This window comes from Mchenga conophoros, linkage group LG13 (genome assembly GCF_057382185.1).
Source record: "Mchenga conophoros isolate Kocher_MC1m ecotype Shallow Benthic linkage group LG13, M_conophoros_male_GT1.1, whole genome shotgun sequence".
Taxonomy (NCBI): Eukaryota; Metazoa; Chordata; class Actinopteri; order Cichliformes; family Cichlidae; genus Mchenga; species Mchenga conophoros.
Window position 1 is genome coordinate 11,872,575 of NC_140538.1, and position 24,798 is coordinate 11,897,372.

Consider the following 24,798-nt stretch of genomic DNA (forward strand, 5'->3'; position numbering starts at 1 on the left):
CTTGCTCAAACGTCTGATGCAAACTAAGTATTTAGTGTTAGTTTTTATTTATTATTTAATCGAAATAATAATATATGACGAATTGTACTGTATTATACTCCTATTACACATGGATTCATATAAAAATTATAGTAAAAAAAAACACAAATACAAATCTAAACGACATAGCTCTATCGATGTTTTTGTTAAGCGTCAGAGTGATCATCTTCATAATAGACGATCTGCGGTCGTCGCTCAGCAGTAGCAGTGTTGGATCCCTGTCCTGAATCGGAGGAGATGGGCTGAGGTATAGAGCACAGACCCAACAGCAACCGAGATCCACGGCGGTTCAGCGCACCACTTACAGGAGGGACGACTTGGGTAAGCTGACATGGGTCGTTAAACTAAATGAATTAAGCTAATAACTTTGTTGTTTCATACACTTGAAGTTGTCCGTTTAATATTTAACGAAGCGGGCTAGCAGGAGCCGCCAGTGTTAGCTCGGGGTTAGGTTAACGTTTGTGACAAAACTTCTTTCTCCCAGCTAGTTATAAACGGTCGAGCAGTAAAGAAAAAGCAGTATTAGGGGAGATATATTGTAATTATCCGTGTCTTGCGAATCGTTTTACAAGTTTGCGCCACGCTAAGTACAAGCTAACATGAACCATATCGTTCTCAGTTAAGTTGAGGCCAGGGAGCCACAGCCACAGCTGCTGATGCTGCTAACACAGCCGTTTTCAGCGTGTTGTGGTAAGCTGGAATACCCAACGTTAGCTAACAGTTTTTGGTTGTGATGTTATATTTACGCTGGGATTATGGACTCTTGTTTCCTAAATCCTTTGGTTTAGACGCGCAGGACTCAGCTAGTAGACTAAACCCACTGAGCATCTTCGTTTTGCCTTACTTTGGAAATAGAAAAATCTAGACTAGGCATTGCTGTGGTGCGAGAAACCTGGGTGACCAAGTAACTGTTAAGGCTGAAACCGGGCTCTATTTAAAGGTTTCTGGTGAGAAATTATTTGTTTTATTTGAACTAGAATGGCCTGACCCACAAAGAGCAAGTGAAGTCCCCTGCCCCTTTAGTTAATTACCTTTAATCCCTTACCATTGTTTTCTCTCCCTTTTATTTATTTCATTTGTTGCGTTTTTTCAATCCACATCCTGACACAAGCAGCATAAACCTTTACTCTGCAGTTACTATTTCCAGTTGCTGTGGTTCTTTAGATGTTACAGCAGCAGTTTAGGACCATGAAAACAAAATACTGACTGTCCAGTCCTAAATGTTGACTTATGACTTGGGTATCTTGTGACAGTGTTTGTGTTAGTGAGGCCTTCCAGCAAATGTAAAGAGTCAGTCTACCTGGGAAATGTTTGACCTAGAAAGAAGTGGGCTGTTATCACCATCTTATCTTAAGAGGTTGACCTTTAAACTTGTAAATCTTCACTGTAGTCTGGTTAGCACTTTCAACAATTGATTGTAATGTTTCCTTGTATCTTTCCTAAATTTAATTTACAGTGAAAACCGTGCTGTGTGATCCCATACAGAATTTTTGCGTTTCTAAGTATCCTGGTAGTGATCTGTTTTGAATCCTTACTAGAGAAACCCAGATATGCTACTCAAATAGAGGCTGGGTTACTGATCACTGCTTGCCATGTGTGGATTGCTTTCCTTGGCACAATTATGCGTGTCCTGTAAGGAAAATTTTCAAAGATTTACTTGCGAGGGAGCTGAATTATCGTAAGGATATTATGACCATTGACCCTGGACACAAAAATACCTACTGTGCAAAAACTGCACTCTGTCCATTCTGTATTTGCTCTTACCTAAGCACAAGAGGTAGCTTGCACTGTAACATATAGTAGCTTACAGCCACCTCCGGTGAGTTAATATGAACTTATATTTGTTATTTTGACAGTTGAATTACTGATGTGTTGTTATGTTCTATATATGTCCTGTATAATCCCCAGCGGGGGATTATATATCCCCCCATATGCAGACATACTCACTGTGATGAGCCCCTTTGACAAGGGAGCAGCTGAAAGTAGAAAGGAGTGCAATATATTTGACCATATTAAATCCAGCTCTTCATCACAGATTCATCAAGATCTTTGTAACGGTCAGTCATCACTGCTTCTGGGGAATGCCTTCTTTGGGAAACACTTGGCTCGGGAGCTGCCACCAGTCCTCACCGAGGCCTTCCCCAAACCGCAGTCTCAGACCTAGATCTAGCTCTCTGCATTCTCCTTTAAGAAACATTGTCAATCAAATTCAAGATGTGATAACTATTAATGAAAAGAAGTCAAACACAAACTTTAAATGAAACTGAAGTAAAAAAAAGAAAAATTATTGTCTACATTAACAAATTTCTTCTGGGGGCCCACATAGTTCAGATTCAGTCCCATAAATGTGTTGGTGTAAATAATTTCATCTGTATTTAAGGAGAAGGCTCATTTTAATAAATAATCATGCACATTTTTCTTCTGCAGGAGATGTTAGGGATGTAGCTATCTTCAGTCCGAGCCCTGTCTGATAGTGCTACCTTTGCTACACCACCTCTATTACTTGTCTACAGACCCCATGAGAACTTGGGTTAACAGCATTGGAATTTAGTCTGTGTTGTTATTGTGTGTGCGTTTTTTGTTTTTTTTGTTGTTTGTTTGTTTTGTTTTTAAATGTTGACCCACTAGATTGACAGGTGACCTGTGACATATACATGTTTTTAATCAGCCATTTTACAAAACAGTCTTTTTTGGGGGGGTCATGCTTACTGCTATACACCAAAATACAGTTTTTATTTCATATACGATGTGATTAGTTGAACTGATAAAATGTCCACTGTTGCTTCAATGTTTGATGTTAAGAGTATGTATGTTGACTTTAAAAACAGTGGTAGTGAAAAACTTTTTTTTTTATAAAAAAGAACTATAAACACTTAAACAGTTGACCTTGAGGCGCCGCTTCTCTGTCCTGAGCAAAGTTGTACAAATCTTTTTATCGATGAAAGTGCAATTTTGTAAACTACCATAAAGTTCAAAGTTGTTAACTGATCATGAGAACTGGATATTTGCTGTGTTTACTGAGGATATGATCTCATTGGTTTCAAGGTTGTCTCACCTGATCCAACAAGAGATAAACCAATAGATAACAGGAAGAGTGGGTGCATTCAGGTCCCTCCTGCTTTCAGTGAGTAAGTTTTAATAGGCCTTGGTATTACTCACCTTCTTGATGTGAACTCAAGTGACACCTAGATATATGCTTCCTCTACACTGTTTATTTAATCAGCAATATTGCTGTTTATTTACACTTCTTAGTGAAATGCGAACTGTAAATGAAATGTAGATTTCTCAATACTGAGTGTAAGGCATGATTTAAACCAATATGAAATGTTTTTGCATTATATTTAAAGGCTTGACTACAAGCTCTGCAGTCTTGCTCAGGCCTTTTTTATGGGATGGCAATGGCTCAGGACATAGATCAGGTCACCTGCTAATTGGAAGATAGGTGGTTGGCCAACGTATCCTTGGGCAAGATATAAAACCCTAAGTTCCTCCTCATGTGTTCACCGGAGTGTGAATGTCAGAAAGCACTTGGACATGTGTGTCTGGAAAGTATTCTCTGCACTTCACTTGTTCCACATTTTGTCATATTGCAATGTTATTGCAAAATGGACTAAATTCATTTTTCACTTTAAAATTCTACACACATTACCTATAATTACAAAGTGAAAAGGGTTTGCTTGAGATTCTTGCAGATGTATTAAAAAATTAAAAAAACTATGCTGTGAATACACGTGCACTGTCGAAAAAAAGTACTGTTATAAATGTGTGTGAATGAGACATGTTGTATAAAGCACTTCAAGTGCTCAAGTAGAGTAAATGAGCACCATAGAAGAACCAGTCCATTTACCATTTACATCATCACACACAGATGGAACATCATTGATGCCCAAGCTGAATAACAGTGCCCTAATATTGATCCTTGCACGACCCCCGTGTTACAAGTTCTTGTGTGTGTTGGAATTAAAATAATATTATCTGTGTCATAGATTTTATGTAGATCCAGAAGCAATCATCTCACTACCCCACCTTTTTCTAAATTTGCCCTAACAACTATGGTTGTTAGAATTCAAATAGGGTAGAGTAGGCTGTGCTTTTCAGGTGTTCTACCAACTGGTCATTTGCAAACTTTTCAGCAACTTTGCAAACAGAAGCAAGCGCACAGGTCGAATTGTTTTCTTCCTGTCTGTCACCTGCCTTGTATAAAGGAGTTCCTACAGCAATTTTTAGAACGGAAGGAAATGCTGTATTTCACAGAGTTATTTATAATATAAAACATAAACAATTATTTATCTAGTCCCTTGTGAGTTTTTACATTTCATTAGGGGTTAAATAAATGTATTAACCTTGGACTCACCTGATTGATTGAAAGTTAATCCTGTGATGATATTTGAGAAAGCATGGAAATTAGATTCTCTCAAATATCTACCTGATTCTTCCAAAAACTAAACAAAACAATGCTGTGAGCTTAAGCTGCATACCCAGTCTGTATTTTCTTTGTATGTTTCATGTTCCCACATCTATACCAGCATCAGCCATACTGATGCAGATTCACTTCGGCTGTTTGGGTTCCCTAAGTAATTGTGAGGAAATGAAGTGCTAGCAAAGCTTTTGTTAGACGAGTCAAAATTGGTTTGCTTTTTGTTGGTCATATGTGGCTGATAAATTATTTTGGACTTTACTGCACTTTTTGTTTTTATATCTATAATCTTTTGGCTGCTGATTACATGTTTTTAATGGTACTTGCCATGGGTTCATCAGTCAGTGTTTTCTTACATCTTTTTGCAGAGGATATCTATGTTCAAGTAGGAGCTAAAGGAAGATGCCAAAAATGGGTTTTAAAAAAAAGTATTACTAGTAGGGCTGCACGATTAATCGTTAGAAAATCGCGATCTCGATTCATACTTATGTGCGATCTCATTTCCAAATGACAACGATTTAAAAAAAAAAAAGAAAAAAAAGACGACGATTGTACCGCATTTTGGTCCGGGACGTAATCTGCATGAAAACAAGCGCTCACTCTTCCTGCTCAACAAATGACAAGGGCGGAGCCTTATACCACTGATACAGAAGCTGTGCCGTGTGATGCTAAAATTAGCAGGAAAAAACAACGGAGAGCACGTCAGGGATGACGAGAAGTGACAGGAGAAAATCGGTCCCGGTCAACCACCCAAACATCAATAACGGGAACCTTATACAGCGCTTCCCTATACACGTCGAACTCCCGCAGGCACAAAGAAATTACGGAGGCTATTACTTATCACCTGACCAAAGATATGGCTCCCATCAACACTGTGCAAAACGAGGGACTTAGGAAAATGATCAACACCCTAGACAAATGCTACACTGTGCTGTCCCGCAACTATTTTTTCTATTGTGGCACTACCTGCTCTATACACGCAGTGTCGAGCAACGGTGGAGACGGAATTTCAAGCAGTACAACATTTTGCAGCAACAACAAAACGTGAGACATTTGTTGTTTTTATGTTTATTTATTGTTTTTATGTTCAGTCTCAACTGTTACGAAGTTGATGTGCAGTTAATAAGTGCAATAAATATTTATACTGGAAAAGAAAATCGTGAGAGAATCGTGATCTCAATTCTAAGCCAAAAAATCGTGATTCTCATTTTATGCAAAATCGTGCAGCCCTAATTACTAGTGTAAAAAAACAAAAAAAAACAACCCTGTTCAGCAGAAGCTAGGAACTAAGAATAATGAAAAGCATTTTTCTACCTGATGCTGTGATGACAAAATAAATCCACATGATGTATTTAAATATGTTAAAACCCCCCATTGAAAGGCACTTTGGGTCAAACAAAGTCTAGGGGAGTGATCATTTTTTTAATGTTATATTGTTATAGTATGGAGGAAAAAAAACATACATTTTTAAAAATTTCCCTTATTCCCTACTTAGTACATATCTTGGCTAACAAAGCTGTTATCCATATTTAATTTTTATTATTATTATTATTATTATTATTATTATTATATCTAGTTTGCATTAAGACTTTTGATATAATCCTCCTTTTCTCTTCCCTATCTTTAAGTGTATTTAATTTCATCTTTTGTCAAATTCTTCTCTGCATCACGAAAATGGATGAGCATGCTTTCAGCTGAACTTTTGCAAAGTACTTTATTTACAGTGTCGCCAGTCTCCACAGAAACGTCTCTCACTTGACCTTCGGTGTGTACGTAGCGTTAAGATGGTCGTCTCTGACACTGCTGCTCCTTTCTGTAGCCTGTGTGTGAAATAGGATGACTCAGAAGCTGACTTTTATGGGTAGATGCATATTTTACGGGTAGATCCAGAAACTAACTGAGATGCTAACAGCCTAGACTCCCTGCACAACAAGCGGGCCTTTTGTCCCCTCCTTGCCCTCATCCACCCACACAGTGCTCATAATGTTCTGGAAAAAGAGCGCTTTATCTCGGCCTTCCACAGACTCATCTCACATATTGTAGGATTGGTTCAGAAAGACAGCAGCTTAAACAGGCTAATGTGACTATATCCCCACAGTAACACTGCACCCACCCACGCGAGTGCTGACATTGAGATGCGCACATTCAGACGTGTTGGTCTAAACATTTACTTTTCAGTTCATTAAAGGAGAGCAGCAGGGATGTGGCAGCACTCAGCAGGTTAAATATTGCACACTCTCTCCTGTGTGGGTCCTTTAGGTGTTTGTTTTTTTTTTTTTTTTTTCTCCCCTCTCGTCTCTCCTTTGTGTCGAACATGACTGAGCTCACTGGTATTTTTTGGCAATACTCAAGCGGTGCTTAGCTGCGGAGGCAGGGAGGCGGGTTGAAGGGAGGGGATAGAAGGGGTTGGCCAGAGGCTTGCCAAATCGGATGAGAGAGAATTTGGGAGGAGATGACTGAGAAAGTGAGAAAAGAGAGACACCAAGGGAAGAGGGATAAGGGGTGGGGGGCAAGCTAGGCTGGGTGGAAGAGAGAGTGACAGTGTCGAGTATGTTTTACAGGGGGGAAAAAAGAGGAAGAGAGAGCGGGTGAGGCTGATATAAAAGGATAAAGGCGGGGTTGTGGTTTGTGTCACATGATCCCCTCACTGGTTGTAGCCTAGTGAGATCCAGGTGGCAGAGACACCATAGATGCAGTAGATGAAGACAGCAAAAGAAAGGGAGAGCAAGACTCTGCACAAAGAAAACTTAAAATTCCCCATTCACCACGCACCCTCTTCACTCATTTTTCTTTCCTCTCTTTTCAATGTGTCCTTAAGGAATTCCTCCGTCCCGCTTTTCCCTTCTCTTCTCCCGCTCCTCTCTCTCCCTTCCCGGCCTAAGCGGGCTAGGGAATGTCCCGGTGGCGCGATGCCTTACGTGGACCGACAGAACCGCATCTGTGGCTTTCTGGACATCGAAGAGAATGAGAACAGCGGCAAGTTCCTGCGCCGTTACTTCATACTGGACACACAACAGGGAAGCTTGGTGTGGTACATGGACAACCCACAGGTAAAGACACAGAGATGTGTTAGCTTAGCTCTTAGCTTTACTGGAGGGTGGCCTCAGGGCAACCGTACAGGCAAACTGGGAAACTACATGCTGCAAATTTTAGTTATCATATAGATGATTGGCTTTCATGCAGGTGTATCTTGACTGTGAGCCACTGATAGCAGAGCCTCCTCTATAAATTATGTTTTTTAAAAATTATATTCTAACATGCTTGGAAAGCACATTTTACAGACAAAGGAGGATCTCAGATCTAATGCGGTGTCTGTGTTGTAACTATTGGCAGACACTCCTGTAAATCATGTCAGAAAGGGCTGTCTGTGGACTGCAACACAGGGGAGTAACTTGTAGCTGGAGGTGTGTTTGGTGCTTTTCTTACCTGCAGCAGAAGCTGTGTGGCTCACACATGCCCAGCGTAAGCCTAACTGATGTTAACCAGCACGCATGTGCAGCATCAGTATCAGCATGTTTTGAGGTTGGTGTGTTTTGCAGCAGTCGTGCAGGCTGCAGGTATTCATCCATTTAAATAGGGAATAGAATGTACTCATGTTGTTGAGAGGGGCCCAAAGAGACTACAGTAATATTTGCACTGACCGTAGTGGTTGGCCATCAGTGTCTACTCTGTGCCCCATAGTGTCACTTTTTATATAGTGTAATATGTCCTCTGTTGGCACATAATCTGATTTAGATTTGCTGTATTTGTTAAGTGCCCTGTTACATCAAGTATTCATAAATGATGTAGAGCAGGAAAAAAATTGTAAATAATTGAATAAGTCTCTTTCTTTTTATAGATTGAAAAAAGTTAAATTTTAATGACGTTAAATCTGGATCTCCCAGTTTCAGAAACACAGGAAGGCACTGACATTAACTGGATGGAGTGCAGCCAACACATGCTGTACTTACTCTATAATATCGACTGGCTTTGCAGAACCTCACCCCCAGACCAGATCACATTTGATCTTCTACGGCTAAAGGCCTGCCTTACTGGCACTTGTATTGTGTATTGTATTGCGTAATTGCATCATTAGCTTGAGCTTCCTTTTTATTGCAAGTATTTTTCTTTTCCACCTTTTCTCACAGAACTTGCCTGTTGGTACGGTCTGTGTTGGTTCCCTCAAGCTCACATACATCTCTAAGGTAAGCTAGATCATCAAATGAGCTACAAGGTTATATACAACTGGAAGACTTCACATTTTTTTTAGTTGAGCTTGAACACTAACGTCTGTGGGATTTGTTCTTATTTAGGTCAGCGATGCCACCAAGCTGAGGCCTAAAGCAGAATTCTGCTTCGGTAAGAAAATGCACGTCATCAAATCTGTTCTTCCAGTCAGGATATTAGCATAATAAAAGCACAGAAGACTTCACTCTTGTTTTTAACATCTTGCATTTCAAATATTATTTTGAACACATTTTCCAATGATGTCACTAATGAGCCTTGGATAATATGATTCATAGTATTATTCATACTAAACAGGAAAACATCTTGCGTCTTTATAAAAATACAACTTGACAAATGTCTGAACTGCTTTGAAAACATGAGCAATGATGGTGAGTTTAACCACATGTTGACTAAGCTGGATACCCTTAATATAACCTAAGGGAGGACTATTTTTTTGTCCTTGTCTGCTCTCTCAACATGGTCAAGCACAGCTTTTCTCAGGTTTTTTCCACCACTGATCAAGCAGCATTGTTCAGCGTTGCGTGGTTTGTTAATGTAGAAAAATGCACGATGCTCCAGCAGTTAATGGCCTGGGGGTTTTTTTGACCACGTTGAACTATTCTATAAGTAGAATTTATTATCTGTCCTATTTTAAAACAGTCTTTTGTGTATTGCTAAGGTTTTGCCTCATTCTTCTCACCTACTAGTTAATAAGGATATCCCGGGGCATTACCTATTGCTGACTACAATAAGTAAAACATTTTATAAAGGCATAAGTTGCTGGTGTCTTCTTCTGGTGCTTTGTTAGCTAATCTTGATGCACATTGATTCTGCAGTCTTTAGAAATGAGTCGCATTACTCTGTGCTTGTGGGTCCCTGTGATTAGAAAACTGACTCTTATGCAAGAACTTTCTTACTTACTATCTTTAAAATGGACCTACTGTGCTCTTTTCCAACTCCATAGTTTTATTTTTTGACTTGACAAGAGTAGCTTTAGCAGCTAGTGTAGTGGGTAACACGTTTGTCTAGAAATCCCTGGGAGGGTTGTGTTAGGAAGGGCATCCAGCGTAAACATCTGTGCCAAATCAAAAATGTGGATCCATCCGCTGTGACGACCCCTTGTGAATATGCAGCAGCGGAAAGAAGAAGACTAGAGTTGTTTTGCATGATTTATAGTACAAAATATTCTTTATTTGTCTAATTCTGGGCCTCCGTACAACTCCAGAGTTATTCCATTTCTATCCTTTTGCTTTAAAGCCATCCTTCCTTTAAGCAAGCTGATTGGCTGCCTCTTGCAGGCAGAAGGTTTTAACAGTGAATGTGTGGGGCTTCAGTGCTCAGTTTAGTGACTGAGATGACCCTGTTTGGAATAACTTCACAAAAGAAACTGAAAATGAGCGTATAGAGCAGTCTGTAGCCTGAGCTTTTACTTCTCCATACGTTGATCTTATTAATTGAAACTTTGTGTAATATGAACACTTCTGGTAATGGTATACGGTAATTAATTTTATATGTTAAAATAAAAGGGTAATAAAGACACTCATTTTGTATGAGTGAATTATATAATCTTTGTATTTTACCTGGACTGGGTATAATTTATGGGGTGTTGATAGCTTTTTAATATTGTTTGATGTCCTCTTTGCAATGTCCTTCAACAAAGAAATACATAAAGCCCTATTTGTACTTGTCTTCTTACCTCATGTGGCCAAGATGGGGAAAAAATATTTAATAAAAACTATTAACTACTGTCAGATGTATTTATTTTTTAAGAGTAAATCTTCATCGCAGTGTTTGTTTACTAGCCTAAGTCTTCATCTGTCCAGTTCAATAGCAGGAAATACTAGTGTGTGACAATATGTTCACACTGCATGTGTATATCTGGCTGTGTACACAGCAGTTGCCTTGTTGAAGTTATGACAGGATGCCGACATCCTAATCAGAACCTGATTCGCAGACGTGAGAAGCTATTTTTAAATTTTGTCTGATATCCATGAATCGTGCTCCTCCCCTTTTCCTGTGTCCAGCAAGCCAAGGCATGATATAGGGTGAAGCAATGTTGACATTTAATTTATAGTTTAAAAAAACTCAAACAGACTTTTGTTTGCAGCTCATATGCGATGGAGAAAGATTAAGAGCAACTGTGTGAACTTTGGCTTTTGTCTGCATTTCCCAGCAGCATGCATTGTTTTGTTATGTGTAACTATGAGTCAGATCTGATACCCCTTCTCCCAGATTTCATTCCAGCGCCAAAGATACCACTGCAATTCCACTACTGCCGAATAGTTTATCACTCCCACAAAAAGTGGACAGATTTTAGCTCAAGACTGTTGGACAATTTCCTCCTGGTCATCTGCTTGAGGCCAGATAGACAGAATTATTTTGCAGGAAAGTAGTGGAATAGTGTATTGAGGTGTCCAAGATCTGGAATAAATACACAGAACGGGGAAGAATGATCTTCATTGTGACACAGTTTGCCTTTTGCCTCTTCACAGCTCTCCCCCGCCTGATTTACCAGGCCAGCTTTAATGTAATTTATTGCTATGGTGTCAGAAGGAAATAGAGGAGACACAGGGACGGTTTGAGCTGCAGAACTGAAGGATTTATGGCAAAGCCAGAGAGAAAAGAGACTTTATTTCTTTCAGCATCTAAATCCTGATCCATAGCTAATCAGCATTTGACCCAAAAATTTCTTCATGATTGAAATGCAGTCTTCTCATGTTCATGGCTGTAAAACCGTGTGAGAATATTTGGTTGTTGGTACACCCCCCCCGTCATGGTTAGACGTGGGTAGGTGGTGCCAGACGGAGACAGCTGAGTCTAGCTGGGTCATCATCGCCATGCAGAGAAAATGCTGCTGGGTGTGTGTGGGAGAGTCCCTTGGCTCAGTTGTTTTTCACTTCCAGAGAAATCTGTGGCGGTGGATGTGTCCTGACACTGATACAAGAAAGGGCTGAATACACTCTTCAATATGTCTTTGTATGTGTATTTGTTTGTAATTCAGAGGGTGTATTGTAGCCTGATTGTGACAGAAGAATGTACTTTCACTTTTTCTTTTGTTCCCAATGCTCTTTTTTTTTTTTTTTTTTTTTTTTTTGTCACCTGTAAGTCATCAATGCTGGGATGAGGAAGTTCTTCCTGCAGGCCAATGATCAGCAGGACCTTGTCGACTGGGTCAACGCTCTCAATAAAGCCACCAAGATCACTGTGAGATGATAAACAAAAGACACACACACACACATCTCAGATTCAGCTTTTCTAATCTGCTCTTTCTGGTTTATGTTTTATCACTTGGAAAAACTTTTATTTCTTCCTCTTTCAAGGAACTAGATGGAAGTTAGTCAGAGCATGACTAACAGGATGCTGCTTTGTACAGAGTTCTGGGATAAAGGACAATGAAGTTTTGGGCATGTGGAGGGGAAATGGGGATAAAAGGCTTGTCAGAGTTTGCATGCATAAAGTTTCATGAAGCTTGGCTTGAAGTTTGTAAAAAAGAGGCTATTTATAGCTAAAGCTTTTGTGTGTGTGTGTGTGTGTTTGTTTGTTTGTTTGTTTGTTATTAAGGTTCCAAAGTTGTCTGATGGCCAGCAGAACTCAGAGAACCAAAAGGCTTTGCCAGATGTTGCAGGGCCCAAAAAACAAGTCTCCTATAAGACTGAGATAATTGGAGGAGTGCCCATAGTCACCCAAACACAGGTAAACTTTACCCGTGAATGCAGTGAACCACATATTGTATTTGATTACATTTGCATGTATACATATGATAACATGTACTTTATTTATCCCACCTTTGGGAAATCCTTCAAAAGAAAATGTGTAAATTTGTTTTTAAACTAGACTATTCCCAAAATGCTGCTTTTATATTGTATCTGTTAGAATGATTTAGTCAAGCTATTTCCAACTGTTAGATCATTAGTTTTCACCTAGCAAAAGTGCCCAAAGAGAGCTGCGTTCAGGCTCTCAAACGTGTGAAATTTTCTGCTTCAAACACAGAACAGTTTTTCTACAGTTTTAACCTGTCAGATAAATCGACCAATTTAAAGACCTCACTTTGATCTTGGAGAAACTGATATCTCTATGTTCTAAAGTGCAAAACTATTGTTGAACCAATAAATGATTAATAACATTTGATAACTACTTTAATCCATAATTTATTGATAAAGGAAATGATCCTTAATTTCTGATGTTGAAACTACTGCATTATCTTAATATCTGTGCAACAGTCGTCGTAATGTTAATCACAGGTTGTTGTTTTTTTAACAGTGATTATGCATTCACCAGTCAGGTCACCAAATACACCATGCTAGTACAACTTTAGATGCCCTTTTACCTTCAAAACTGCTTTAATTCTTTGTGTTAGAGATTTAACATGGTGCTGGAAACATTCCTCAGAGGTTTTCAGTGACGTGATAGGATCAAAGATGCAGATTTGTCTGCTACACATCCGTGATACGAATCTCCCATTCCACCACATCCCAAGGGTGCTCTGTTGGATTGTGATTTGGGGACTTTGGAGTTGATTTGAGTACAGTGAACTCGTTGGCATATTCAAAAGATGTTATCTTAGGAGTAACCATTAAAAGATAAAGGGATGGACATGGTCAGCCAAAATACTCAGGTAGGCTGTGATATGAAAATGCTGGAACCCAAAATGGGGCAATAAAATATCACCCACACCATTACACCGCCAGAAGCATCCTGGATCATTGATGTAAAATGGGATGAATCCATGACTACTTTTGCTGCTTTAGCACACCTGCTTTATGGTTAGTTGAGCTAAGTATTCACAGCAGGCCTTGGTTGTAACAAGTGGTTATTTAATTTACTGTTGCCTTCCTATCAGCTCCAGGTACTCTGGCCATTGTCCTCTGAGAAATGTCACTCACTGGATATTTTCTCTTTTCTGATCATTCTATGTAAACCCTATAGAAGTGGTTGTGTGGGAAAATCTCAGTAGATAAGCACTTTCTAAAACACTCAGACCAGCCTGTCAAAGCCACGTTCAAAGTTACTTAAATGTGATGCTCGATTTGACCGTGTCTTTAGGACTAAATGCATGCTGCCATGTTACTGGCTGATTAGATATGAGTGTTAACAGTTGAACAGGTGTACCTAACAAAGTGACTGGTGAATATTTTTATTTCTTGACCAATGTCTTTTTCTCAAAATTCAGTTAACTAGGATCATTGTCTGATCGTTTGTCATCACAGAATCCAAAGTGGCAATTTGTGGTGTTTGCTTTTCACAATGAACTTCAAATTGACATTATTTTATGTCCTTCACCCTCCAGCATGAAGGAGGTGATGGTGCAGATAGAGCTGAGCGTGAGGCCATGCAGCGTTCCCACAGCCAGCTGCCTTACTTCCTGGGGAGGCCAGCTCAGGACCACAATGTCATCAAGTCAGGCTACTGCGTCAAGCAAGGAGCTGTGGTGAGCACTGACACAACCACTGACACTGTTTTTGGTTATTTATTTATTTTTTGCTTAAAATTAGTTAATTTAATTTGTCCTTGTGTTGGTGTTCAGATGGGTTCCCCTGTGCAGTAGTTCTGCTCAGGGACCCAATTAAAAAATAAAGTAGGTAAGCTCCATTACAATTAATATAATGATAATCTAAGAAAATTCAGCTCCTCCTATGTGTACAATTCTATACTTTTAGAAAGACCCAAAAGTAAAGTAAAATGTGTAAGAAGTATAAAAAGATGTGCTTCTGTAATCTGAATCTTTTTTTTTTTTTTCTTTTTTTTTCTCCCCAGATGAGGAACTGGAAACGGCGATATTTTCTTCTCGAAGAGAATTCAATGAGTTACTTTAAGTCAGATTTGGTAATTAACTGTGATTAAGTTACATGAAGCTTTTATGGAATGTTTAGATTTGTAGTACACACACATTTGATTTTCCTCCAGAATCCGAGGGGGAAGTATCTGCAAACACAACCCCGAGTTCCAACATGCTTTATTCATAGCCTGTGGAATTCAATGCCTTCACTGTACATGTCCGATCATGCCTTCTTCCCTCCGGGTTTTCTTACTTGCACACACACACTCACACGCGCACACACACACACACAGACTGTCCTCTGGATAATACTGTACGTCCCTTACCCTGTCCTTGTCTAGGTCTGCCCTTATTTGACAACTTTATCTGTCTATTTGGCTATCAACAGGCCTCAAGGACACAGACTCTCTGTCTGCTGTATCAAAGTGCTGTGTCAAGAAAGTTGCAACCATTAGTGTTTGCAGTTTGCTACTTCTTGGAAAGTTAACCTCCTTCTTCCCCTGTGAACCAGAAACTCTGCACCTTTTCTAGCTATCCCATTAGATACAGCATTTTAAATGTGAATGCATTATAAATAATATTTGTCCTGTGTTATGAAAAGTTAATTCTTTGTTTTTAGGAGAAAGAGCCTCTCAGAATGATCCCACTAAAAGAAGTTCACAAAGTCCAGGAGTGCAAGCAGAGGTATCTAACAAGTCCCAACATTTTTCCATTGTACAGAAAAATGTCTTTGTCTCGGTGGTTTGCGCTTACCTTTTCTGATAAAGATAGAGATGAGATCAATTTGATCCTGTTTTTTTTTCTGCTTCATTGTAGTGACATTATGATGAGAGATAATCTATTTGAAGTTGTCACCACATCAAGGACGTTTTACATACAGGTATGCGACTCTCTGTGATGAAAAGAATGGCTCAGACGTGAGTGCTTACTAATGTTGATGAATCTGGTATTCAGTCTTGTCTGTCTGCATCTTTACCAACTACATGTTACCCTTCCCGCCACTTCTGATCCTGATTTCCACTCCTTATGTTCTCATTCTTTCCTTCATTTCGTTCTGCCTCTTTTCACGTCTGTCTCCACTAGGCGGACAGTCCAGAGGAGATGCACAGCTGGATCAAGGCTGTGTCAGGGGCCATTGTGGCCCAGCGGGGCCCTGGGAGGTCAGCTGCCACGGTAAGTATCTTCTACTACGGTACAACACAAATCCACCATGGGTCAACATAAGTCACCCAACATAAGTCACTGCAATTAGGTTAAAGTTTAACATCGAAAGTAACGTCAGCCCTGAATTTTACTTGCATGAGTAGAGTGGGAGACTTACTGAGTGACGTGGTTTGTAGTAGTCAAGATGATATGGTTGATTTGTGTGTTGTTTCACTTGTGCCGCTTGTTTTTTCTTATTCTTACACGTCCTCACGCAATTTCAGTGGCAATCTTTTTCTTTTTTTTCTTTTACTTCTTTGTAAACAAATGCATAATAGGAGAATTGGCTGTGCCGTTTTTTCCGCATGACATTGGTTCATCCTATAATAGTATTTTAACAATATTGTGTTGTAGTTGCATAGTACAGAATGGCATAGACTTGTAATTTCTAACTCCTGAGCTATGGACCTGTAAAGGGGATTGTGATGTTTATAATCGGGGGGCAAATTATAGCTTGAACTTTGCTCAAAACGGTTCTGAATGTTCCTCAAGCCTCTTCATTACCACCTACAAACGGGATTGATTTTTATTTTTAATACTACTTTTTTGAAATTATTTTCTTTAAATGTATTTGCATCAAAGTGAGAGCGATAGAGAGACTGATGGCATGCAAAAAGTCTTCAGTTGGAAACAAACTGTGGACACTGAAGTTCATGGCTACCACTTAATTCCAGTCCCATTGGGTTGCCCCTGAACTGATTTAGCTAAAGTGGGTAATGGATAACCAGCTGTCACCACTTGTTGAGCATTAGTTACTTTTCAGAAGTCTACGTGCAGGGAGCCGAGCAGCTTGACCCGGTAGGTGAGCAGTGAAATAAACCACTTCCATTGTCCTCACTGCAGATGAAAACCAGCCTCTGCCACATTTGGGCCCTTTTGGTTAGACTGAAGTCATTATCCGCAAGCGTCTGTTTCTCTGTGGTTTCCTTTCTTGCCTTCTGTGTCTTTCTCTCTAGCTTGTCTTTCCTTCCCTGTGCCTCTTTTCTCGATCCCTTTCTTCCTTTCACATTCTTTCCACCTCTTCTTCTCCTTTCCCAGTGGGCAGATGGCCCATCTGCTCTAATCCTGCTTTGCACTGTGTTGTTGCAGATGCGGCAGGCCAGACGGCTGTCGAACCCTTGTATACAGAGGTATACGTCCCGAATCGGGGAGTGCAGCAGCACGTATGTCAGCTCGTCTAAATCCCACTCCCTCCCCCTTTTTTAAGCTCTGGGTTCAGCTTTTTAATACTTTTTTTTTTTTTCACTTATTGGCTGGTCCTTTTGTTTGTGGACGAAGGGGAACAGATCAGATCCGACTGCACATCTGATGCGCTTTTCTTTTTTCTTTTTTGTTGCTTTGAACCAACCACACCCTACGTATGGCTGTGATTACCCAACAACTGCTCCTCCTCCCTTCACATCCTCATTCTCGCTGCTTATCTTCACCCCTCAATCTCCTTTGCTTTTTTTTTTATTGTTTGTTTTGTTTTGCAGCTCTCTGATATCAAGCTTAGCATAAAGTTTAGGGGTTTTGCATTTAGAATATTTGCAGCTAAAGGGATGCAATTTGTGCGTCAGGTGTTTTAAGAGTCGAGGTGTGCTTGCTTCTCTTGCATGTGATGGCTGTTGTCACAGGCATGGCAGTGCAAATCAAGCATACTTCAAGTCTTTCAAATGCTAAAAATGAAGGGTTTTTTTCTGCCACAGTACAAAATGACTCTAAACTGACCATCACAAGGCCCTGCAGCCTTCATCTTCATCCACAGCTTTCTTATGTTTTCTTTGTTGCTGATGACATTTCAGTGCAAAGTTGGAAGTATTCATGCACAAATATGCTCTGACTGCATGAACTGTCTGACCAGCTTAGCTATGAATAGTTTAAGCCTAACTGTATCTGTGTCTTTATTACTGCATCTTTCACACCTTCTGTTTCTCTTCCCTCCGTGCTCTGTTATCTCTGCAGTCTGCTGCAGCTGTGTACCTGTCTTAGATGTGTGACATCCTGCTTGTCTCTTCTCCTCCCTCCTGTTCGCTGCCTGTATGTTTATTTTATCTTTCTCATATGTTCCCATACAACAAAATCCTTGTTTTCATCTTGACTTCCGAAAGCACATCTCTGAATGTTGTGAATGTGTAACAACAACTCACCAAAGCTGAATCCACAGGTCCAGAGTCACAAACTCAGTTTTCATAGTGACATGTTGGGGCTTTTTTCTTAAACAGCTATCGGTTGGGCTGATATATTGGCCTATATTAGCTATTTGTTGATATATCAGTATTGGCATTTGTGACTGTTGATGAAAACAAGGGAAGTAATAAAGGGACAGAAGGAAACACCCTTCAACTGTGGCATGTTGTTACATAGTTTGTCCACCAGAAGGCACTCTGCAACTTCCCAGTAGGCAAAGCGGATTCACACAAACACAGGTCAATCAACACTTGTTGCAATGATGCCGTTTAAAAATAATCTTGTTTTATTATGTTGGTATGTAATCATAAATAATGACACATAAAAGAATAAATAGTGTTTGTTTTGTGTGTCTGAATGAAAAGAAAATATCGGCTATATTGAATTTTTAAATCACAAAACATCAGGCTTTAATATCCTGTTTCGGTTGGGCTTGACTCTTAACAAAAAAAAAAGTCAAATTTAGAGCAGGTTAGCTTTAAATGCCTACAATGGATGACAACTGGCACTGCAGTAAAGGTTTGGGTTTTCCCAACCCTTCATACTGTGAGATTGTCTAATCTTTCCCCTCCCACTGTCCGCTAAATTTCGACATGAGCTTGATTTTGGACATTTGGATTCAACGACGAGAACAAAACAAGAACTTTTAATACACTTGTGATGCTTACTGTGGTTTTCTGTCATGTTTGTGCTACAATTTTACTCTTAAATTTTATGACGCGTAAGTGATAGTTAGGAAGTTGCACAGGCCTGCAATGTCATATGGTGTTACCGTGAATAAGCATCTTGGTGAAGAGGCTATGTTTAAAAATATACAGCCATAAAGGTGGTGCTTTCATGTGCACATTTTGGTGCATTACAGAGCATTGCAGAGTGTTTGTCTAACCTACATTTCACCTCCTGCTGACCCTTTTTTTTCCTACCTGTACTGAGTTTTTTCTTTCTTCTGATACATCTTTTTTTTCTCAGAGATTGAAATCTGAAAAGCTGTGAAATAATGAGCAACAACCAACCACTGCACTCTGTTTGAACTTCTACTGCAACCTATTGAGACTACCAAAACTAAAACCTCCTGACACTACTTTTCCTGCTACCTCTACTTCTACTGCTACTACTCCTACTGCCGTCATCTCCATATTCTAGCAATGCTTCATTCTTGAGCACCTACAACTTCAAGCTGCATCAGGCCTCAAATGCGGGCGCTAATTCCAAGTCTGTAACTAACTTTGGCTCTTCTCACATGAAGTACACACGTCAGGATTTGACTCATCTCACTAACAACAGCTCCTCTTGTCTCCTTCATTCTTGCTCTTTCTTTCCTCGTGCTTTTTCTGCTGCAGGAACACGGCAGCCGTTCCACTTTCTACCGCACCCCCACGGGTCCCCCCGTCCCTCGCTCGCCCATATCTGCAGTGCCACCATGCTACCCAGAGTGGGGGAGTGCTGTCACGTGCGGCACACGCTCACAGTCTGGCATGGGACAGCGAGCACTTCATGAGCCTGCTGCCACGCCCCAGTCACAGCCACACGCCAGCACGCCTGTCCCTGCAGGAAACACGCCTGGCAAAGTGACCTGCGACGCTCCCGTGACCAACGTCGCCAGCTCTGAGGAGTCACCGTGGCGCCGGCGGAGCAGCTTTGAGCCCCACATGCCTGAAACACCCCTGAACCTAGAGGATGCTGTTCTGCCAGTGAGTGAGGTCTAACCCGTTTAACTGGACATTAAAAGTCAAGCGGAAGTTGACTGAGATCCTCAGATAAAGAAGAAATCCTGTGAGCAACATTAATTATTTTTCCCAGTCAAAGCTCTGTCACAAACTCTTTGGAACTACTCCATCGGTGTACAGGAGAAACAAGTTGGCTCACCTCTGAACTGCACTCTTGTGCCAAAGTCAACCCAGGCTCTACCCACCCAGCTCCCCCCCCCCCCCCCCCCCCCCTTCCCGCCTGCTGTCATAGTTCAAATGATGTTATTATTTACCAAGAGTTAATTTACACCTTCTACTTAACTTGTGTCAATTAGCACTCAATAACAGCTTTATTTTAATCTGTACAGGCATAAAGAGGTGTTAAAAGCATTTAAGTGTTGAGGAATTTTGCAAACCACTTTGTGCCAAGAAAATAAGGGAGCTTTTAAGGGTGCTAGCTAATTCCTCACATCTGAAAAGAGTGTTCAAAGTGAGCACTGGCATTTTGTCACCTCTCAGATCTACTTGTACTAAACTGTGTGATCCATTCATACTCATTATTGTAACACTGGATTTGTGTACTATCGCCAGTGTTTATTTTTTTGGAGCAGGCCAAGTCAGAGATCAAATCCTCACTTTAATGCAAATTAAAAGTTGACAATTCTGGACTGGGCTAGACTTAAAAAATATATATATATAAAAAATGGAAATAGTTATGTACAATCCGATGTGTGTAATCATGCAAGGTGAAATGTATTGAGTCTTTTTTTTTTTTTTTTTACATTGGCCAAGCCACTGACTTGAATCTGTTTTTAAATATACGGGGAGGGTTAAGGTCTGTTCTTTTTGCAACTGTTTCCTCAACAACGTTTTGGTTGATTGAGTTGATGTTACTGACAAAATAAAGTAGTCTTCTGTGTACTACTACTACTACTACGACAGTAAATAGTTTTAACCAATAATCCACTTGTGGTAGTAAAGGCAAAGTGCCGTGCAGATGAAAAAAGAAAAACTGAAAGCTTTCACAGCGTGTGCACCATGTCACAACCCAAGTCACTCTTTCTGGTGAATCATATTTCTCTGTATTATTGGAGTCTTGATGACGGCTTAAAGTAGCAAGTGAACAAGAAGACGATGAGGACTATGCTTCTATGCATTTTGTAATTAATATTGATTTAAAAAGAAAAGCAACAACAATATGGCAGAGTGAGCTTTAGCTCGGTCCTGAAAGACATATTTGCTTAAACCTGTGTTTACTAGTTTGAAGATAATACTGAATTGATCAAGTGCATACGTTTTAATTCATAGTTTAACAGAAAAAGTATTCAAGCTCAGCCACTTATGTTGCATGCTAAGGTTTTAATAATACCTAAAATTGTATTATTTTTTTCTAATCTACAGATGTTTTGGTTGTTGCGTGTTTGCAGACTAGAAACAGATTTATTTTTTATATGCTTTTAGGCATGTCCTGTTCCTGTTCACTTTTGTGTTGACAGCCTAGTAGCAGGAAGCTGCCTCATGGTGTTATTTAAAAAAAAAAAAAAAGTCCCACTGTAATCCTTCTAAATAATACACACTAATCTTTTTTAAGTGCCTGCCGCATTAGAGCCTAGCAAAGCCAAGCTATTTCACCCTCTTTTCAGTCTAGTGTAATTGGTTTGAATTGTCTCTATTTATTATGTGGATGACTTGAAAGAAATAAACACTGAAAATGTGCTCATGTTTCAGTATTGTGCTTATCTTTATCCAGGAGAGCATGAGTCTGGTGGAATATAAGAGGTTTACAAAGTCTGCAAAGAGAGAAACCTTTGGCAGCATCCACAGTTTGATTTGAGTGTTTGATGTGATTGTAGAGAGTTTCCTCTGCCCTCTTGTGGCAAGAGAAAAATCTTCACTTTGTCATTGAAAACATTCCTGTGCTCTATAAACCACCAGTTATGTTTTCATCACGGATGACTGCAAAGGTTTCAGTTGATGGAGTGCAAAGCACCACACACGAGAAGCATGAAACAGATGTTTCAGCACAGACCCAGCCAAGAATCATAACAAGAATCATGTAAGAAGCATGCAAAAAGCCACATTAACAAAAGAGGGTGTGTCTGTGAGCTTCCCCTAATTCCATGTTTACAGAAATATTAGCCTCAACCAGAACAAGCCATCAAAATAATTACAATAAATAAGAAACTGACCATTTTTGGATCCTTGAATAAAAGCCATCAACTCCACACTCCATATAAAAGCCCTGCATTAACAATTTATATAATAGAATATAAATACACAAAGTATCAGAACTTTTGCAAACATAATTCAACTTTATTTTGTTATAATCCTATAAAATGTGTTTGCCGTTATATCTGACTAAGGTGGGCCTTTCCTATTTGCTTGTTAAAATTGAATTTGAAATTGTGCGTGATATTTAAATTCTTCCTCACAGCTTGATGATAAAACCTAATCTACACTACAGCTGAGTAAAAAGAGACAGTCATCTTCATCGAGGACCAAAAGTATGAATGGAAACTGTACAAGTAAGCCAACTTGGCAATGTAGAACAGTTGGTGTACATGGAGCAAGTATTTCCACTCCAACATCGATGATAAAGCGTATGTATGAGCATCGTTTGTCATCTCTTAATGAGGTGCTCCTTACATATTCAGCCTTGAGCTTGATATGGTACGTGTGGACTGAATATTTAAAGCCTCTTTAATCAGCTGGATAATGAGTTATGGCATATTCAGGGGCTTCGTCTCTATGTGTGCAGTTAATTGTGAATGCTGCATGTGTGGACATTTTAAGGTACATGTGGATGGTGTCATTGGAAGAAGCAAAATCATTTATAATTAGCTGGTGTGTTTAAGTATGAGCTTGGATGTACAGCTCTTTGATATTCCATATATACCATAGCTCCTATGCTCATTGGAGGATGCCAGACTTTGGTGTGGCTTCAGATGTGGAAGTACAGCTCCATTTTGGTCCTTCAATGGCCTCACTCACAGCCTGGACAAACTTGGGAGGCGAGATCACACAGACCTCAGTGTCGTCCATCATTGGCTACGTTCACTGTCCTCGGCTGGAGGATGGGTGTTCCTTATAAATGAGGTTGCTTTCATCTGCAAGTTTTCCCACCGTTTCTCGCCTACGTAGTGCCACATAACGGAGCTGATGATGTTGCGTGGGTTTCGGCCGTTTTTGCATCAGCCAACAATGTGTGTTGTCTTGGACTGAAATTAAAGAGCGTTCAGCTTCAGCTCTGTTTTTTTTGTTTTTGTTTTTTCTGCGAAAAAAATGAATGAACCCTGTCATTTAACTCTTAACATCAGCTCTGGGTTACAGTCTACATTGTAGACTCTGTTTCCTGTGCTATACAAGAGTCCAGTCTGTTTCCGTTATGCCCCCCTTCTAATTGCCCCAAAGATACAAGAGATTTGGGTTTCCTGAGCCCCAGCACACCACAGGGTCCCAAGCAGGGGACAAATATTCTGCTGTATTTGTCGACCACATTTAAACCAAGAGGCACATAAAAAAGAGAAAAAACAAGCCTGTCTTAACACAGTCTATCAAACTGTGTTGGGTATTTTATGAGGCTGATTTATAGAGTTTACTGGACTCTTACAGCTCACCACAGACATCTTAATCTAACAACGGTTTGCTGTTTGCCAAAATTAAAATGTGCTACTCTGTTGCTGGAAATGTGTCAAGAGTTGATGTTTACAAATATTTTGAGTGATTAGTTGTACAAAACGATGTTGATTGCTCTTGAATTGAGTGCATTCTTTATTTGGATACCTGTACTAGACTTGTTATGCCCCTACTTGCTGGGTGCTTAACCCTGCATCATGATAAACAGGCCTAGATAAGTTATGTCTTCATGCAGTCTTCCAACTGGAGCAAAGTTGGCTGTTTATTAAGTGTACATGAACGCATAAAACCCACAATCCACGCAATTATTGTTCCACCACTGATTTTTTTAATTAGCCATGAGGCTTGTGCGGGTGCCAGGAGTGACTCACAAGGAAGCATTAGAACAGGAAAATAAATAACTACAGCATAAGGAAATAGTGACGCTGGATGTGTGGAAGGCTGTATAGCGTAAAACATCTGGGCTACATGCATCCTTATTCTGCTATTATTCATTTCATCAGTCATCGACAGGAAACACTGGTGGACTAAAATAGTCTCGATATTCTTAATATTCTTGCTTGTTTTCAAGTTGACCTTGATATTTAAAGTTTTGTAATAGGCTGAAATAAAACTAATATATTTAAAATCACTTCCTCCCACCAGTCATGGCAATTTTCTGCTCTTTCCTCTGATTATTTATCTTCACGCTTTTGGAGACATGTCAGTAATTTAACTCTTCCGATTCAGTACGTCACGTAAAGCCACCAATCACCCTGCTTGTTGTTATTATCTAGAAAGTGAGTTGCATGTTTGATGCCGTGCCAGCAAAAACGTAAAATCGCGTAATTGGTTACGCAGTGGAGTTTCTGTTAAATGCCTCTCCAGCTGGGATGACTCCCCCCTCAGCACTGAGCTCTGTCATCCCATAACACTGCTAGCACAGAGCGACCTTTTGGAACTCTTTAAAAGTTTCTGGTGAATTTTTAGGGGAGCTTCTTTTTCAGTCTGAAACATGTTTTGGTTGCTGTTATGCGCAATCGTAGCCTTTGCAGCCGTGCCGGCGGATGCGCAAATCTCCAGCCGTTATGTTGTCGGATGTCCTTCCCGGTGTGATAAGTCGATGTGTCCTCGGCTACCAGCGGACTGTCCGACAGGACAAACCCTCGACGCCTGCCACTGCTGCCCGGTGTGCGCCTCCGGTGAAGGCGAAGCCTGCGGCGGCAGTGGGAAGCTCGGCGACCCAGTGTGCGGAGAGGAGCTGGAGTGCTCGGTCTCCGGCGGGATTGCATACACTGTGACGGTGAGGAGGAGAAGCAAGAGTGGGATTTGCGTGTGCAAAACCACCGAAGCGGTTTGTGGAAGCGATGGGGTGTCCTACCGGAATATCTGCGAGCTGAAGAGGGTCAGTCGACGGGCGCAGAAATTGCAACAGCCACCTGTTCTTTTCATTCAGCGGGGAGCCTGCGGGAAAGGTAGAACTCACACTGTTTTGATCAAGACACCCTTAACCCAAAACACACTGAGATATTGATAATAAATAGGAGGGAGTAGATTCGACGTTTAAAGTTAATTGATTACAGTATAGTGTCAAGAATCATGAATAGGCTACTCTCTTTTGAGCGTTGTGAGCCAAAAACATTAGTTTTGCAGCTGAAATCAATCGTTGCACATTTTCTGTAACA

General features: G+C 40.2%; 2 protein-coding genes across 9 annotated transcripts in view; both read left to right on the plus strand.

Annotated features, from left to right (window-relative positions):
• Positions 1–213: 213 nt before the first annotated feature.
• On the plus strand, positions 214–21,214 carry LOC146560901 (pleckstrin homology domain-containing family A member 1-like). Of its 8 annotated transcripts, none has more exons than XM_085296478.1 (15): positions 253–360; positions 3,085–3,167; positions 7,275–7,506; positions 8,584–8,640; positions 8,749–8,794; positions 11,769–11,866; positions 12,224–12,355; positions 13,950–14,090; positions 14,417–14,485; positions 15,058–15,122; positions 15,255–15,318; positions 15,522–15,611; positions 16,731–16,804; positions 17,586–17,660; positions 19,151–19,524. In XM_085296478.1, the coding sequence occupies exons 3-15, from the start codon at positions 7,366–7,368 to the stop codon at positions 19,380–19,382; spliced, it is 1,284 nt and encodes a 427-aa protein (XP_085152604.1). In that variant the 5' UTR covers positions 253–360; positions 3,085–3,167; positions 7,275–7,365; the 3' UTR covers positions 19,383–19,524. The 8 variants fall into 8 exon arrangements, with proteins under 8 accessions (XP_085152603.1, XP_085152609.1, XP_085152608.1 ...); XM_085296479.1 differs by having other exon boundaries at positions 3,085–3,163; XM_085296477.1 differs by lacking the exon at positions 3,085–3,167 and having other exon boundaries at positions 214–360.
• A 2,771-nt stretch (positions 21,215–23,985) lies between these two features.
• The window catches only part of LOC146560902 (serine protease HTRA1A-like), a 28,219-nt gene continuing 27,406 nt past the window's right edge, over positions 23,986–24,798 (plus strand). The window contains exon 1 of the mRNA XM_085296485.1: positions 23,986–24,588. Coding sequence (XP_085152611.1) covers positions 24,129–24,588 — 460 coding nt within the window. The 5' untranslated portion in view covers positions 23,986–24,128. The remainder of the gene's footprint in view (positions 24,589–24,798) is intronic.

Bases quoted from the DNA above. Each gene is read 5' to 3' on its own strand.
- LOC146560901 (XM_085296477.1), top strand. From the start codon at position 7,366: ATGCCTTACGTGGACCGACAGAACCGCATCTGTGGCTTTCTGGACATC. The intron at 8,795-11,768 runs GTAAGAAAATGC...GTCACCTGTAAG, and splicing joins TAAAGCAGAATTCTGCTTCG to TCATCAATGCTGGGATGAGG. The intron at 15,123-15,254 runs GTATCTAACAAG...GCTTCATTGTAG, and splicing joins GTCCAGGAGTGCAAGCAGAG to TGACATTATGATGAGAGATA.